This window comes from Petromyzon marinus, chromosome 2 (assembly GCF_048934315.1).
Source record: "Petromyzon marinus isolate PM22_M1 ecotype Great Lakes invasive population chromosome 2, UKy_Petmar_22M1.pri1.0, whole genome shotgun sequence".
Lineage (NCBI taxonomy): Eukaryota > Metazoa > Chordata > Hyperoartia > Petromyzontiformes > Petromyzontidae > Petromyzon > Petromyzon marinus.
In genome coordinates, this window is record NC_133668.1 from 7,617,361 (window position 1) to 7,633,932 (window position 16,572).

The 16,572-nt window shown below is 45.5% G+C and overlaps 2 protein-coding genes across 6 annotated transcripts in view; one reads left to right on the forward strand and one right to left on the reverse strand.

Annotated features, from left to right (window-relative positions):
* DNHD1 (dynein heavy chain domain 1) overlaps positions 1 to 16,572 on the reverse strand; it is a 101,123-nt gene that overhangs the window by 57,129 nt on the left and 27,422 nt on the right. For 2 of the 4 annotated variants that reach the window (XM_032965159.2, XM_032965150.2), the window contains exons 1-9: positions 11,917 to 12,269; positions 7,587 to 7,672; positions 6,167 to 6,419; positions 5,364 to 5,522; positions 4,079 to 4,282; positions 3,624 to 3,734; positions 2,934 to 3,090; positions 2,279 to 2,530; positions 644 to 787 (exon numbers count right to left, since the gene is read on the reverse strand). In XM_032965159.2, coding sequence (XP_032821050.2) covers positions 644 to 787; positions 2,279 to 2,530; positions 2,934 to 3,090; positions 3,624 to 3,734; positions 4,079 to 4,282; positions 5,364 to 5,522; positions 6,167 to 6,419; positions 7,587 to 7,672; positions 11,917 to 11,918 — 1,368 coding nt within the window. In that variant the 5' untranslated portion in view covers positions 11,919 to 12,269. Of the gene's footprint in view, positions 1 to 643; positions 788 to 2,278; positions 2,531 to 2,933; positions 3,091 to 3,623; positions 3,735 to 4,078; positions 4,283 to 5,363; positions 5,523 to 6,166; positions 6,420 to 7,586; positions 7,673 to 11,732; positions 12,270 to 16,572 lie in introns of those variants that run through there. The other 2 variants (XM_032965168.2, XM_076069257.1) reach the window with 2 other exon arrangements.
* The window catches only part of LOC116948476 (uncharacterized protein C21orf58-like), a 30,124-nt gene continuing 28,158 nt past the window's right edge, over positions 14,607 to 16,572 (forward strand). Inside the window, exon 1 of one of the 2 annotated variants that reach the window (XM_032965182.2) lies at positions 14,607 to 16,062. The gene's annotated coding sequence lies outside the window, so the exon portion shown is untranslated. The remainder of the gene's footprint in view (positions 16,063 to 16,572) is intronic. The other variant, XM_032965191.2, reaches the window with a different exon arrangement.

The window sequence follows — 16,572 nt, forward strand, 5'->3', positions numbered from 1 at the left end:
CAGGTGAACTAGACATTGACGTTTTACCTTTAGATAGTTAGAACATATTATCTATATGGATAATGCACATGTTTCACGTAATTCTCCCTTTGCTCAAATGGAACTATTTAAGCGATTCCTTGGAGAAAAAAAAATGTAGTCACACGAAGAAAGCACAATTGTAAAATAAAATCTATGAAACTTTGCAAGTGCTATGCGCTCAATGCCCTCCTTTGTCGAACAGGCTTGGATTGGCTATGAACTCAATCTAACAGATCAGCTGTTCGCACACTTGCAAACAGTAACATAACCCTTGACCGTGAGACACTGGGCCCTGATAAGAGGAGGCACCAATATGAAGAATGCCGTTAGAGAGGCGTGAGCATTCCGCAAACATTTAAAAACATGCGTTTAGATTATTTGTATTGTTTGGTTGCTATACATTTCCACATAAGCCACTTCATTGAGCTATCATTTGTGGCCAGGTCGCTTCTAAAAAATAAGCGAACAGCTCAGTCGGCTTCACCTGCACTCCTATCGTGTTTTCATATTGTTTGTTGTTGTAACTATCTGACCCAAACACTACTGGATATCTGTGAAAAAGAGCTTTATAGCTCATTGGATCCCTCCAGGATAAATATAGAATCTGAAACCTCTTTTGTACCTGCAGCACAGTTTGGGTCATGTTCTCCACGGCGGTTTCCAGTGCGTCCACGAAGAGCCCCCCTGTAGGTGTGAGCTGTAAGTGCCCCTCCGCATCAAATTCCAGCACGGCGTGGAATAAGGGAGTCTGTCCTGAGGTTCTTCCCTGGATGGGACACAAGGACTATCTTCATAACACTCCCTGCAAATATGTATGCTGGGACATAGCCCAATACAATAAACATGGGCCAAACACAAAGTTTGAAAACGACTCCACAACTCGATTGCAAAACGATAGTAACCACTGCTGCTGCATGATTACAGCGAGATTTAACATCAAAGGAAAATGTAAATACTCTTTGGTTCTTACGTGACTTTACCGAAAGAACCAAAGAGTATGGATTCCTGCAGTCACGAAAGCTTCATATCAAGATTGAAATTGTAAATATTATGGTCTTCTCACGTAAGAAAAGGCGTGCATTGCAGTAACAGAAGTTAAATAGCAAATGGCTAATGTATATTTGGCCGCTATAAATTTCCACACGTGATAAGCCACTTCGTTGTGCTGTTGTTTGTGGCCAGGTGGCTTCTGAAAAAGAGCAATATAGCTCAGTGAGCCGTACCTGGTAAAATAAAAATAGTATAAGTTTTAGTTTCAAAGTATTTCACAGATTTTATGAATATTTCACATTACAGGCCTAATTGGGATAAAAAGGCATGCATTCAGGTAAGCCTCACTGAACTATAAAGCTCTTTTTCAGAAGCGATTTGGCCACAAATAATAACCCAATGAAGTGCCTCATCACGTGGAAATTTCTATCAGCCAAATACTCCAAACGCACGTTGATTCTAAATGTGGAGGGAAAAATCAGATGACCCAATCAAACATCCACACGACCATGGGGAGAATAAACTCAAAACATATAGCTGTAAGGGTCTGGATCAAACCCACAACCTCCTGTATACCAGGCGAGGTAGTTAACATCTCGCCACCGTGGCATGCATGTGTTGTATAGTACATCTTGACACCCAGGAGACTTGTAGAGCAAGACGGAGACGAAACTCATGTCAGGGCTTACGCCGTTTATTCACATCTGTTACACACTTTTATACACTCTGTTACCATCTCTACACTTGACGCTTACACCCGTTATGGCGCACGTTAGAACTCTGTCCTCTATGCGGACATCCCTCAGCTATCTACGCCCCGGTACAGCTTCCCTTAAGTCTACCCCCTCGTCTGCCCCGGGCGGGGGCTCACCCATCACCGCCCAGCGACGAGGTGAGACCTCTACATCTCTAGCCGTTCTTCGGCGGTGGCTGGGATGTCTTCCACACAGGCTCTCGTTCCTCTCTCTCTCTCACTCTCCCCCACGGCGACCACCTCACTCTCTCCCACGGCGACCACCTGACTCTCCCCACGGCGACCTCGCCGTCGTCACGGGGTCCCCCTTAAGTACCCCTTGGCGGCTCCTCCCCTTAGCTCGGACCCGCCCTTGTTCCCGAAGGTGTACCCCCTTACAGCCTCCGTGACATCACGTCATCCCACTACTCCTCTACACATGTGTAATGTACTGGCAAGCACTGCCTCCCAGTGCTGGTCCTTGAAAAAAGTGCATCATAGTTTATTTTTGTTACGGCCACCTCTTGTACTCGCCTGCACAACGCCGCGTGTGAAGCGTGTCGCCTCGCACTGCATCTTGCCGCGCAGTCGCTGCAGGACGAGGGCGTCCATCAGGTGAGCGAGACGGCCTAGGCGGCGCACCGCCCCCTCAGCTGCGCTCCGATCGTGCGCCGCGAGGCGCAGCAGCTCACGCCGCTCGGCCAGACCCTCCCGAGGATCCGACCGCTCCGCCTCGGCACAGCGCACCTCGCACACCTCCAGTTGGCGGTACGTCTCTGCATGCACCTGTCGTGCACGCGGCCCAAAGCGTGAGATGCTTGGAACAATCAAGCAACTCGTAATATATCTCTCTCTGATGTGTCTTTGCGTCGTACCGCGTGTTGCTCCCCATAATATCTGATGTATCAACGCGCGTGCTGGGAGCTTCTTTGGGAAATAAATTGGGAATCTGTTGCGGTCATGGGGGTTGTTTGACCATACTTCACCACGCTGGTCCGTGCAGGTTGCTGAAGGGGGAGCCCAGAACCAGCTCTGATCACTCGCCACTGATGGTAGTCGTGGCCGGGAAGCAAACTTATGTTTGTAAAAGAGGTTTCAAAGGTTGCCGCATGATTGTGGCATGCTTTCTCTTAAATACCAGTTCTGTGGCAGTTGTTAATATCTCCACGGCTGATATTCTGGGCCTCACCATACGGAAGATGACTTCACGACAGTGGAAGAACTGGATGACTCTCTCCCGAGCCTCAGCCATGGTGTCTGCAAGCGTCTGCTGGAACTGAGTCAGAGTGTACGACCGGTGCAGATCCCATGGCAAAAACGGGACCTGGTCCAGCTCCTCCAACAGCCTAACAAAGCAAGAGAACCATGGGGCACCATACAGAACCAGCATATAACACACCACACTGGTAATAGTGTTGAAGTATGGTCAGGTGAAGGTGGGGACCACATACTTAGGAGCATAGAAGTACAATATAACAATGTATGTTTCTGCACTGCCCTGGTGCCTGTTCAGCTTGTAACATCTGTTATGCACGGTATTCACCGAGCTGAGCAGTATGCAAGCCCAATTTTTCTTAGTTTCCGAGACCTGATGAGATTGGGTGCATTTCCAGTGACTTGGTCAGTAAAAAATTAACATTCAGCACTTTTTAAATTCCATATCAGTTAAGGCTTTGGTGAGCACTAATAGGTACCATGTTCTACTTTATATAGATCACAATGATCTATGTCACTGTTCACACTCTGGCCCAATTGTCCCATTCTCTGCACAGATAATGAACAGGTTGAGATGTCTTATACGATTCCCAAAAGGTTAGAGTAAGACGTCAATGCGCTATAAGATGTGTGTGACACAGCGTGAGTGGGAAGGATCCTCCACCTAGAAATCTGCAGCAGCGCAGTGCTAAAGTGACCAACTCCATGCAGCAGAGTACACTCCAGGTGCTCCTTCCTCCGGTGAAACTGCACCCATCGCACATTTCTGTACCACCTGCAAAGCAAAAGGTCAACAATCACTTGTATAACAAAAATATCGAATCATTGTTTTGCTAAAGTACCTTTAATATGTTTCGGCACTTTAATACACTTAAAGGTATAGTATTCAACTGAATAAAAACTTCACTCCACCGGTCACCAATCCACACTGATCGGTGCGGTGAAGTACATTGCATGGGGATGCCTTCATCTAGTAGTGGATTGACAAAGTGCTGTATGGTATGGTACGGATGACATCAGTAATCACAGAAATCTGGACCGAGTGGAATTAGCGAGGACCAGTGCTTGCTAAAAATACTAATGTAAAGAATACGGTCGACTCTGTCAAATGTGTTCTACCTGTGAAAGGCCTTGCGCAATAGGAAATGGCGAAAGTAAGGGATGGATTGGACGGCTCTGCAGAGATCAGCATGCTCACACCACTCAGCCAGAGGCTGGCTCTCAGCGATGCCATCCGCCTGCACGTGCAGAGCACCCAGCGGCGACAGCACCCAGTGCTCCTGGTGGCTCTGCCCAGCGTGCATAGGCTGCAGCTCGTAAGGCCTGAGCGTAGTCACAGACACCGCGCAGCACAGTGACAAGGACTGCTTGAGAAAGTGATGCTCATATGCAAGACCATTAATTGCCAGGTAAGACACGTGCACATGCAAAAATTCTATTTTTCGCCTGAACGTACTTAAATTTTTATTTAAAGCTTTCGTGACAGCAGGGATTCATATTCTTGGTTCTTTCGGTAAAGTCTCGTAGAAGGGAAACAATAAAATAATAAAAATATAAAACACAGCTTAAAGGTCGTGGTCTGAGCTTGGCTGTGTTCACTCCAGCGCTGTCCTCGAGACAGTCTGGTCCCTTCACCTGATGAAGGCCACTTGTGTTGTGGCCGAAACAACGTGAATTTTGTATTTTTTATTTTTGTTGTTTTATACTTTTATGTGACTTTACCGAATAGAACCAAAGAGTATGTAACATACATCATCAGGAGTGAAAACCACAAAAATGTTCTCGCTGTGGTTTTCACACCTGATGATGATTGCTTGTGTTGCAGTCGAAACGTCATGAGAATTTTATTGTTTAATATTTTTATAATTTTATTGTTTCGCTTCTACGTTACTTTACTGAACGTACTTGTTAGACAAATGCCATTAGCGAACTTCATTAGGCCAGTATATGACTGAAGAGGGTGCAACCAAGCCCAGCCACCTTTGTCTTCCCAGTGGTGGCTCTGACAACTACACCAGTCTGAGATAATATGTAAATGTATGGCCCTTTTGTCAATTCACTGCTAGATGAGGGCCTCCCCACAATGTGTGGGTCATGGGGATTATTTGATCATACTTAAACCATGCTGGTCAATGTGGGTTGGTGAAGGCAGGGAACATGAACACCGGATTATGGTACGGTACGATATCATGTGCATTCTGGGTGATTTGTTCATAGGCGAGCTTATATAGACGTAGGCGATGTTCTACATGTCATTTATCCATAATTATGTTTCTTGTATTGCCTATGTCAGGTATGCTTTGGTACAAAGTCTAGCTGTACATAGCTTGTATGGGAAAGACATTTCTAACGAATGTGATGATCAGGAGCTCTTTAAGGGTATAGCATCCAGACAAGGTCACACCTGTCGGGGGAGGTAGTGAAGCGAACAAACTTGAGCAAGCCCATGTGGCCGTCTCTGGCCAGGATCTCTGCAGCTTCAGTACCGGAGAGATGTTCCTGATCCAACCGCTTAGTTGTACGCGTATTGGAACGCTTGGCTCCATCTGTTAGGATAGGTGCGCTGCACATGTACACACCACGCAAACAGACATACGAGCACTCTGGCACATGTACAATGAATCCGATGCTCATGCCCACAACTCCAATATGTATGGTACGGTACATCATTATCAGCCATTATCAAGCCATCACCATCACTCACAGTCTTGTGCTGTAACAAACCATCTAGCACCTGCATATGGTTCCTACCTTTGGCTGCCACTTAATAATTAGTGTCGACTATCAACCACTATCTCTTCTAGCGACGTTTTCTTCTCAATACACTGGCTCACTCAGAGATGGTAGTAAAGCAGATATCTTAATCTCCATCTGTTTCCATCTGTACTGAGATTGAGTATTGCCCCCTCGCACGTGTGAGTTTTCTCTGGGTACCCTGGTTTCCTCCCACGTGTAAAATCGCTTATGAATTGAGTTGGCAAACATCTCAAATTAGGGCTACAAAAATTGTGCAATTATCGATTCCGATTCTGGCTGCCTTCCTGCGACACTGCAGCTAAAGAACACCTTTCGCATTACAAATGTGTAACTTTTTAACTTTCATGATGCATATTTTGGCATTTCTAATTCCTCCTTTTCTCATAAATAAATCCATCCTGTTAACAAGTCCACCATTGTGTGTAGGATGCTAGCCCGTCTCATAAGAACCTCTCAGCTGGAGGTTTGGGCACATCCACAGTCACAGGAGGAGCCTTCGGCGGCGGAGGCAGCTGCACGTTGAAGGCGGCCGCCATGAGCCCCGGGCTGCCCTGCCACACAGCCTCGGCACGAGCGGCCTCCATGCCCACCACGCCCACGGAGGTCTGCAGTGAGCCGAGCGTGACGGGCCGCGGGTTGAACCAGCTGTCAGGATCGTCAGCCGCACACTCCACCACAAACCGCTTTGCCAAAACATCACCACCTGGTGACAAAAACACAATAGTCATTACAGTAAAGTACCTGCAATCGTCATTAGGGACGTAACAATTCACCACTTCCACAATTTGATGAATAATGACCATTATATTGAGAAATATTATTTTTTGCCTTCGTGGCGTATTTATCATATTTTGTGGTAAGAGTGTACTATATAGAATGTATTGCAGTATAACAGGGAGCAGTGGTGCAGTGGTTAGCACACCGTAATATAAATCCAGTGACCTAAGTTTGATTCCCAGTTATGACTAACATAAGTGGCAAGTGATATCTGAATTGGTCTCTTGGTCCTCCTTCACCAATCCACAATGATCAGAATGGTGAAGTATGGTCAAACAACACCAATGACTAACATGACATGACGAGACTCTCGTTAAGCAGTGGATTGGCAAAGGGATGGAAGAAAATCGTGGCATAAACACAGACACATATCGGTAAAATGGATTATTTTACAGATTAATCAATGCATGCATCACAACAGACTTCAAACGAAAAGACTGGATGGCACAGAGGTCAGAATGCTGAGCACCACTGAGGACTTCGTTCTAATAATCCAGGCAGGCGCCTGTGATTCTCCAGTGCTGTAAGTTGAATAGTAACAGCGCCACTCACCAACGATGGCAAAAAATAAACCATCACATTCAATTTTATGTGCACTTGATTTGGCAAAATTCTGGCAATGAGAATAATACATTGCACTTTTAACACTCGTATGATACACATTAATTTCTGTAGCAGGACGGGTGGGAAAGTGCTCCCCCCTAATGTGTAGTGGACAAAATGTCACTTTGAAGGGATTTCAAAATTAGTTATTAAATCCATTTCTGTGGGCTGTTCTCTAACACGGAAGTTGCACTGCTCTCTGCGAGAGATCCAAATGGATGCGTTTTCTCATGGCACAATAGGGATAGAACGAAGGGAAAAGGCAAAAAAATTATCGTGAAAAAAGAGAACAAATTCTAAAATGACAATGCACACTGTAGGTAACTCCACAACCTAATTTAAATAAATGCCATCACATCACTATCTGTCCTTAACCTCTGACTTACCAGGCCAAGACGCGTTTTGTGCAAGTGAGGTTTTCAGCAGTGTCACTTTGTGAATACTATTCTTTTTTCAAAATACTTGCATACCACATAAAATACTGCATTACCTTTTGTTGGGCGCAAATCCACTTGGCCGTGAGATGGACCGTCATATTTCGTAGAAGCCTCCTCCTTTTCCACTCTGCTCATTTTCCTACAAAGATACATCAAGTGTGCAACTTAATACAACAAATGTGCAACTTATACAGACATCAACAATGTACATAAGCAAATACATTCTGTCACAATATAAAGCCAACTTAAACAGAGTGTGTGTGTGAATTTTTAATGTGTACGTTAAGAGTACGTCCAAACAAATTATTTTTTGGGAAATGTCTAGTTCACAAAAGCCTTGCAACAAAGGTGGATCAATAAGTTGTACGATATTTACATTCATAGCACAGTATGCAATCAGGGATATTTTCCTTAAGGATAAAGACGAAAACACAAATGAATATAATAACGAAATGGCTACCTCATTCACAGATGTAATTACAGAATCGGAATGTTTATTTATCCTGTTAGCAATATTGCCCATGTTGCTTACATTTGTCATGACAGGGTAACACCTGCTGGCATGACAGGGTGACACCTGCTGGCCTGGGAAGGGATTCACGGGTACGGGCACAGAGGTAACAACCAATCAGGGAAGGAGGTGTATCTGGGGCAAAGGTAACAGGTGGGGTTAGCCGAGATTACTCCGGGAAAACTGCTCGAAGGTTCCACGAGAGGGCGTGGCCGGAGGCAGAGCGTGGCTGGAGGCGGGGCCTAGCCACGCCTCGGGGAATATAAGGGGGAGCGGATCCCGAGCTTGTGGCTCGTGTGTTGGGTCCTGGCTGTGTCGCTGTTCACCGACATCTCTCTCCACGTGGAAGATCTCCTGCATGGTTTTCATCGCCGTCATCGTCACACCGCCAGCCAGCGGCGTGGCCGAGTGAGGGCGTGGGGACCACGCCGAGCGATCGGCTGTTTGTAGCCAGTAGAGACGTTAATATCGCGTGTTGTACTCAGTGGGAGGAAGAATAATAAGTGTTGGTCAGTGTTGTGCCCAGTGTGAGTAATAAAGGAAGAAGTACCCTCAACACGACATGTCGCGGAAGTCGCTCATTACACATTCATGACGGCCGTCTGCATGCACTAAAGCCTCTTTATTGGGAATGTTTATGGCGAAATTATGGCCACGTTACACACCTCATGTCTATACACGGACATAACACTGCAGCACATACATGACAGCATATACAAGCCTATGATACAGGTGGGGGATGCTATGTGCAGATACATATCGCACAGAGTCCTGTACGTGCAGTACGGAAATACTGTACTGTAGTGAATGTACACACAGAACAGAGGTAACAGCAGTAAAGCAATTCAGTAAATGCAGTACTCTTTGGATGTGTATGTTGCAATTAAACTGCAGTCATATACTCAGAGCCGAACCCGATGCCCGAATGCTGCCCTTCGTTGCTGTTGTGCCGAATGTGGGCAATTTGCAGAGCTTGCAAGGCACTCGTGGCCGTGATCCGAAATGAAGTGAGTCGCTGTTGTGTCCAGTGTCAACACGTGGCGTGTAAAACAAATATAAGAATAGGTTTGACCCTTTCTGGTAATATAACAGGTGTTAAGATTTTGATTTAAAGCTTTCGTGACTGCAGGGATTCATATTCTTGGTTCTTTCGGTAAAGTCACGTAGAAGGGAAACAATACCCTACATTGCGGGGATCACAAAAAAGATCTCCAAAATCTTGAATAAACACAAGATCCAGGTCCGATTCAACACATTACATAAAATCCGTGATCTGGTTCCGTCTGTAAAAGATGTGATTCCGGAAATACAGTACCCTGGCGTCTACAAACTAAGTTGCCTCTGTGGTAGTAGTTAGATTGGAGAAACCAAACGACATGTCTTGGACCGCATTTGTGAACACAAAGCAGACCTAAAATACGGTAGGACCAACACCTCGGCTGTGGCAGATCACTGTTATAATTCAATAGGCTCACATGACATTGACTTCTCCAAGACAGAGGTTCTTTGCAAGCCATCTGGCTACCATGAGAGATTCGTTCATGAGGCTATCCACATATACAGAGAGACAATTTCAACAGAGAAGATGGATTCTGGCTTAGCAATCATTGGAAGGATTTGATAAACCATTTTGGGTCTTAATTGATTGTTCATGCTTACGGTGGCTTTCAGACCGCATCCATTATTTTCGTCTCCCCCCTCCTCTTTTCCGAATATAGATGGACTCGTCCATCTGAATAACTGCCAAATCGCTCTCCGTGGTGCTAACGTAAAAAAACGCCACTTTTTTCAAATTTTCTTGCTGTGGTTTTCACACCTGATGATGATTGCTTGTGTTTCAGTCGAAACGTCGTTAGAATTTTATTGTTTTATATTATTATTATTTTATTGTTTCCCTTCTACGTGACTTTACCGAAAGAACCAAGAAAATAGGTGTTAAGATGTTCAAACACCAAATAGAGAAACATTTTCGCAAGGAATCAAGTACTGCATTAACCACACGTACTTTGTGGTGAACATGCAAACAAAACATGCTCTGATAAAATGATGCATTGTCTTTGAAACTGATTGGACAGCAGCCTTCTGTATGGCCTAGGCTCACCGCCAGTGTCAGACCAGAGAACAACGCCTAAAGGCGAACAGTACAAAGACAATGCCACACGTATCACAGAGCAATTATAGCTCTGGGTGAGCAGCTACAAAATGGTGATATTTTACTTTGATGCTGACAAAAAGGTCACATTACGTGGCGTGTAGTCGTGCAATCCTAAAAAAACAGCGGGTGAAGGGGGAGGTTGTGTACCGCATGCATCTGACAGCATAGAAGTGTAATATATATAATTTATATGCTCACATTAACCTCTTCCTCAACCCCCCCTTTTGGAACTTCGCACCTGATTGACCCAAAACTGACGATATCACATTTACCCCCTCCCCCCATCTAGTTAAGAACGAAACAGGAGGAGGATTTCTCGTCCACAACTCTGGTGCTGCCTCTGGTGCTGCCCTGCCTGACGATGCTGGCTGCCCTGCCTGACGATGCTGGCTGCCCTGCCTGATGATGCTGGCTGCCCTGCCTGACGATGCTGGCTGCCCTGCATGATGATGCTGGCTGCCCTGCCTGATGATGCTGGCTGCTCTGCATGATGCTGGCTGCCCTGCATGATGATGCTGGCTGCCCTGCCTGATGATGCTGGCTGCCCTGCATGATGATGCTGGCTGCCCTGCCTGATGATGCTGGCTGCCCTGCATGATGATGCTGGCTGCCCTGCCTGATGATGCTGGCTGCCCTACCTGATGATGCTGGCTGCCCTGCCTGATAATGCTGGCTGCCTTGCCTGATGATGCTGGCTGCCCTGCCTGATGATGCTGGCTGCCTTGCCTGATGATGCTGGCTGCCCTGCCTGATGATGCTGGCTGCCCTGCCTGATGATGCTGGCTGCTGTTGTTGTTACCGGCGAAACGTCACTGTACTCGAATTGTAAATGTTGCTGTGTGTTTACTCTCTTCAACACACAACCGATGTGCCGTGATTGTAACTAACTGGCCACGTTTTGTTTACGTTACAAACCCTTACCAATTGGCCGTGTCGGGTGGTGGCGGGGTTTAACGACACATCTATTAACTAGATTCGAAGCTTTCGTGACTGCAGGAATTACTCTTTGGTTTCCTTCGGTAAAGTCACGTAGAAAATAAAATAATAATAGAATACGACGTTTCGATTGCAACACAATGATGATGACCGTGATGACGCTTGCTTGTGTTGCAATGGAAACGTCGTATTTTATTATTATTTTATTTTCTACGCGACGATGACCGTGATGACGCTTGCTTGTGCTGCATTCAATGTTATTTTACCGAAAGAATCAGAGAGTGTCACATCTATATATTTACGCGATATAACGCCAACCTCCTCTCTCCCAACGCCCCCCCCACCCCCCTCCCCTCACCTATATCGCGAAGCATATTAGTACCGTACAACACCACCACCACCACAACAACAATATTATTATTATGTTATCACCGTCCTCTGCACACACAAAACGACTGTCTTGCTACTTTCGTGCGCGGCGACAATGTTGTTCATTCCCTGCGCGGGTACATTCATCACACTCACGCGCGCACCGCCGTGCATCATTGTGCACTGTCATACAATGATTTTAAACATCGTAAAAATTGATGTACTCACGGAGGGGAAAAGGGGGTGGTAAGGGTGTCGTAACTCGTTGTCCAGAGGCTATTTTGATCGTCGCTATTGTCAAACGAGGCACTGCGTTACAACAACAACGAGCGAATGCGCTACGCGCGGAACACGCGCGGCTTGTGGTGTGCTGTAACACACGCGTTGGAACGCGCTTCGTCTCGCATCTTACATCGTACTGAGTAGTTAGGCCGACTTGTGAGGAAGCATTGTGCTCCGGCAATGCTGTCCCGTCGAAGTTTATATAATACGGCGCAACCGCTACGTTGACGAAAGTGCGAATTCGCTGTTACCGTACATCTAGGGAGGTCACAGTGTCCAGTATACGAGTCGCTAGCAATATTGATGCTAGAGTCTACACGATACGAGACGCGAGTATTATGTATATATGTGTTTTAATCTATAGTGTGCGAGTCGCTGGTACTGCGCTGTAGTGTACAGTGCTGGAGTCGGTGGTCAGTGGTGCCGCGCGTTTCGTTGCTACGCGACGCGGAGTGCGGCTATGGCGAGACGCGGAGAGACAGCACACACACACAGTACACACAGCACGCTACACACAGTACACACACACAGCACACATACAGACTACACACACAGCACATACTACACACACACTACACACACAGTACACACATACACAGTACACACAGCACGCTACACACACACAGCACACACAGCACATACACACAGCACACACACACAGTACACATACACAGTACACACAGCACACACACACAGTACACACAGCACGCTACACACAGTACACAGTACACACACACAGCACACATACACAGTACACACAGCACACACAGCACATACACACACACTACACACACAGTACACACATACACAGCACACTACACACACACTACACAGTACACACACACAGCACACATACAGCACACACACAGCACACATACACAGTACATACACACACTACACACACACACTACACACAGACAGTACACACACAGCAAACACACAGCACGCTACACACAGCACATACACACAGTACACACACATACACACAGCACACACAGCACATACACACTACACACACACTACACACACACAGTACACACATACACACAGCCCACTACACACACAGCACATACAGACTACACACTACACACAGCACACACACAGTACACACTACACACACACACCACACACACATACAGCACATACACACACTACACACAGACACAGCACACACACAGCACATACAGACTAGACACTACACACACAGTACACACTATACACACAGTACACACTACACACACAGTACACACAGCACACAGCACGCTACACACACACAGTACACACACGCACACAGCACATACACAGCACACACACATACACTACAAACACAGACAGTACACACAGCACACACTACACAGACACAGCACACACTACACACACACAGCACACACATAGACTACACACAGCACATAGCACACACACAGGACACGACTACACACACAGCACACACACAGCACACACACACAGACTACACACAGCACACACTACACACAGCACACACACAGACTACACACAGCACACACAGCACACACGCACACAGCACACACACGCACACAGCACACACACAGCACACACACAGACTACACACAGCACACACACATACTACACAGCACACACAGACTACACAGCACACACACAGGCTACACACAGCACACACACATACTACACATAACACACATACTACACACAGCACACACAGAATACACACAGCACACACAGACTACATACAGCACACACACACACAGACTACACACTACACAGCACACATACAGCACACCACACACACACAGCACACACACAGACTACACACTACACACACAGCACACACACAGACTACACACACACAGCAAACACACAGCACACACACAGCACACACACACAGACTACACACAGCAGACACACAGCACACACACAGACTACACACACACAGACTACACAGCACACACACATACTACACTGCACACACACTACACATCGCATGCACACTACACAGCACACACACAGACTACACAGTACACACAGCACACACTTATAGCACACACAAACTAAACAGCGCACACCTACAGTACACACAATACACAGCACACAGACTACACAGCATACAGCTACAGTATACAGCACACACGTACATCACACGCCAAAACAATATACATCATGAGTCTACAGCACATAGTACACACACGCACACATGTTCTAGAACAGTGATTCTTAACCTTTACTGCACCCTTGCACTCATTTGGTTCTCAGTCGTAAAAACAATATGTTAATAAATACATCGAGGGTTTGATGAAACTAATTTGTGTTTCGATGATTTACCTTCTAAACAAATCTGAGCCATGTCTCGCATCCCCAGAAAGGGCATCTCGCATCAACCAGGGGGTGCGTGCACCCCAGGTGAAGAAGAAGCACTGCTTTAGAAGAATATAGATTCATAAAATCACACAAAGACGTAATTCCCACGTCATGTGACGTTTTTAACATCACACAGCAATACCCCTACAGCACACTTCTATGGCACACAGTATACACCTGCGACTATTGTAAATAAATTTCAATTTAAAGCTTTCGTGACTGCAAGGATTCATCTTCTTTGGTTCTTTCGGTAAAGTCACGTAGAATGAGAATAAAATAATAAATTGATAAAATAAAATAACACAATAATATTCTGAGAATATTCTGAGAATATTATTGTGTTATATTATTTTATCAATTTATTGTAAATAAAGTCAGTAAACCCTATAAGCCGCCATAAAGTTTCACCCCTAAACGAGTTCATGGTTCAATAGAGGCTATGTGTTTTAGGATTGTAGTGCTGTGTAATAATGTTAAGCGGTGGTTATCAGAGAGTAACGTGAAGCAAAATCCATCATTGTACTGTGCGTCTAAGCTCCTTGCCATCACCAAGCCACGCTGATCAGCGTGGTGAAGTATGGTCGGATAATCCCATACCTGTCAACCCCTTATCAGTGCCTACCTTATTACAGACCAAATTCAGACCTTATTGGTCACCCAGTGCCCCTATAAATCACAACGTACATCCTACAAAGCCCCATCACAAGGGAGAAACACAAATAGACGGAAAAAATGGTTTTGAAACGACTTTACGCCGTTTGGGCTTGAAAACTTAATTCCCCTGTACAAGAATACGGGGTAAAGCGTATGGGTTGACAGCGATGTAGTCCCCAACCCATATCGCATGCCATGAGTAGGGCTTCATATCAAGCAGTGGATTTTACAGGGTAGTCCAGATATCTTGTGACTCATATTTAATGATCTGAAACGTTATCTTTGTGAAGAAAAAGTTTACTTAAAACAGAAATCGATAAGCAAAGGAACAAATAGTTTAGGGGTCAATTAAATGGGGGTCACATGGCATTTGGCCCGCCCTGTACATGTACGGTACTTTGACTCACTCTTGCAAACGACGCTGTATTTGCAATGCAGTACTACAATATTGTTTCAAATTGATATTTGAATTGATAGATTCGTTGATTGGTTTCTACGTGATACCACAGTTGTTGATTGAATTCAGTGCCTAAGTTAAAATCTGGACTTTTAAAGTTTCAATTAAACTATTTAACACGTAGGCTGTCGCGACCAATATTATGCATAATACATTTTTGGGCTCATTAACCTAGCTTTACCTGACCAGCTGAAAGCTCATTGATGATATTCCATAACGGTAGATCATTCTGAGCACATCTGTGAATTTTCCAATTTCCCAGGTGAGTAAATATTTGTGATTTGGAGGAAGTTACAATACTTGTACAGTGCACAATTACACTCTTACGAATAATAATAATGATTACATCATTACACACATGATCTTCAGCTAAGGTCCATTATATACCAGGCAGAATGCTTGCTTATCACCAATGTTTGAAATATTAACATTCCCATCTTGGGGCGCAAGTCTACCCCCCAAGATTATACTAATTTTATCGAGGGCAGATGGGCTGGCTGACTAGGATTTAAACTCAGATTTACAGCTAACGCTCTAATACTGCAAAGTAAAATAAAAGCTATAAGAGCAAGCACAAAATACTCTACTGGACTGTGCCAGGGTTCGAACCGTGCCTTTGTTGCTTAACAGTAAAATCCGAACATTACAGGGGCCGGTCTAGATGAGATGTGACACGTGATCAAGTATGCCCCCCCCCGCCCCGCCCCACTATCAGCCGCACAGGTAACGACCGTCTCCAGGAAAAACATAGCGCCTACCACACACACACACACACAGCACGCTCACCTGGCTTACAACACACCCAGTGTACAGGTAAGCACACCTGGCTTACAGCACACCTGATTCTCGAAGGACGCCTGGTCACAGCACACGTGGATTCAAGCACGTAAACCTATATTTCATAAAGCACACCTAGTATATCGTACAGGTAGGCACACCTCTTCTTACAGTACACCTGGCTAAACTACATGAGGAACACACGGAGTTTCCAGGTGATCACATTTGGTTTTCACAGCACACCTGGCTGACCACACATCTAGTTATCACAGTAGACATGGATCACAACACACCCGACTTAATATACGGCTGGCTCAATTACTTATAACTCAGCCAGTGTACAGGAATACACACGTAATTTCACAGTACACCTAGCTCGTACATACAAGGACACGCAATATACAAGCACACCTGGCTTATAACAATCTTGGCTTAACTATGTAAGGCACACTCAATGTACTCGTGGTCACATCTGCCTTACAGTACACCTGGGTAAATTGCATATACTACAAGCAGTGTATAGATATGTATGCCTGTCTTAAAAAC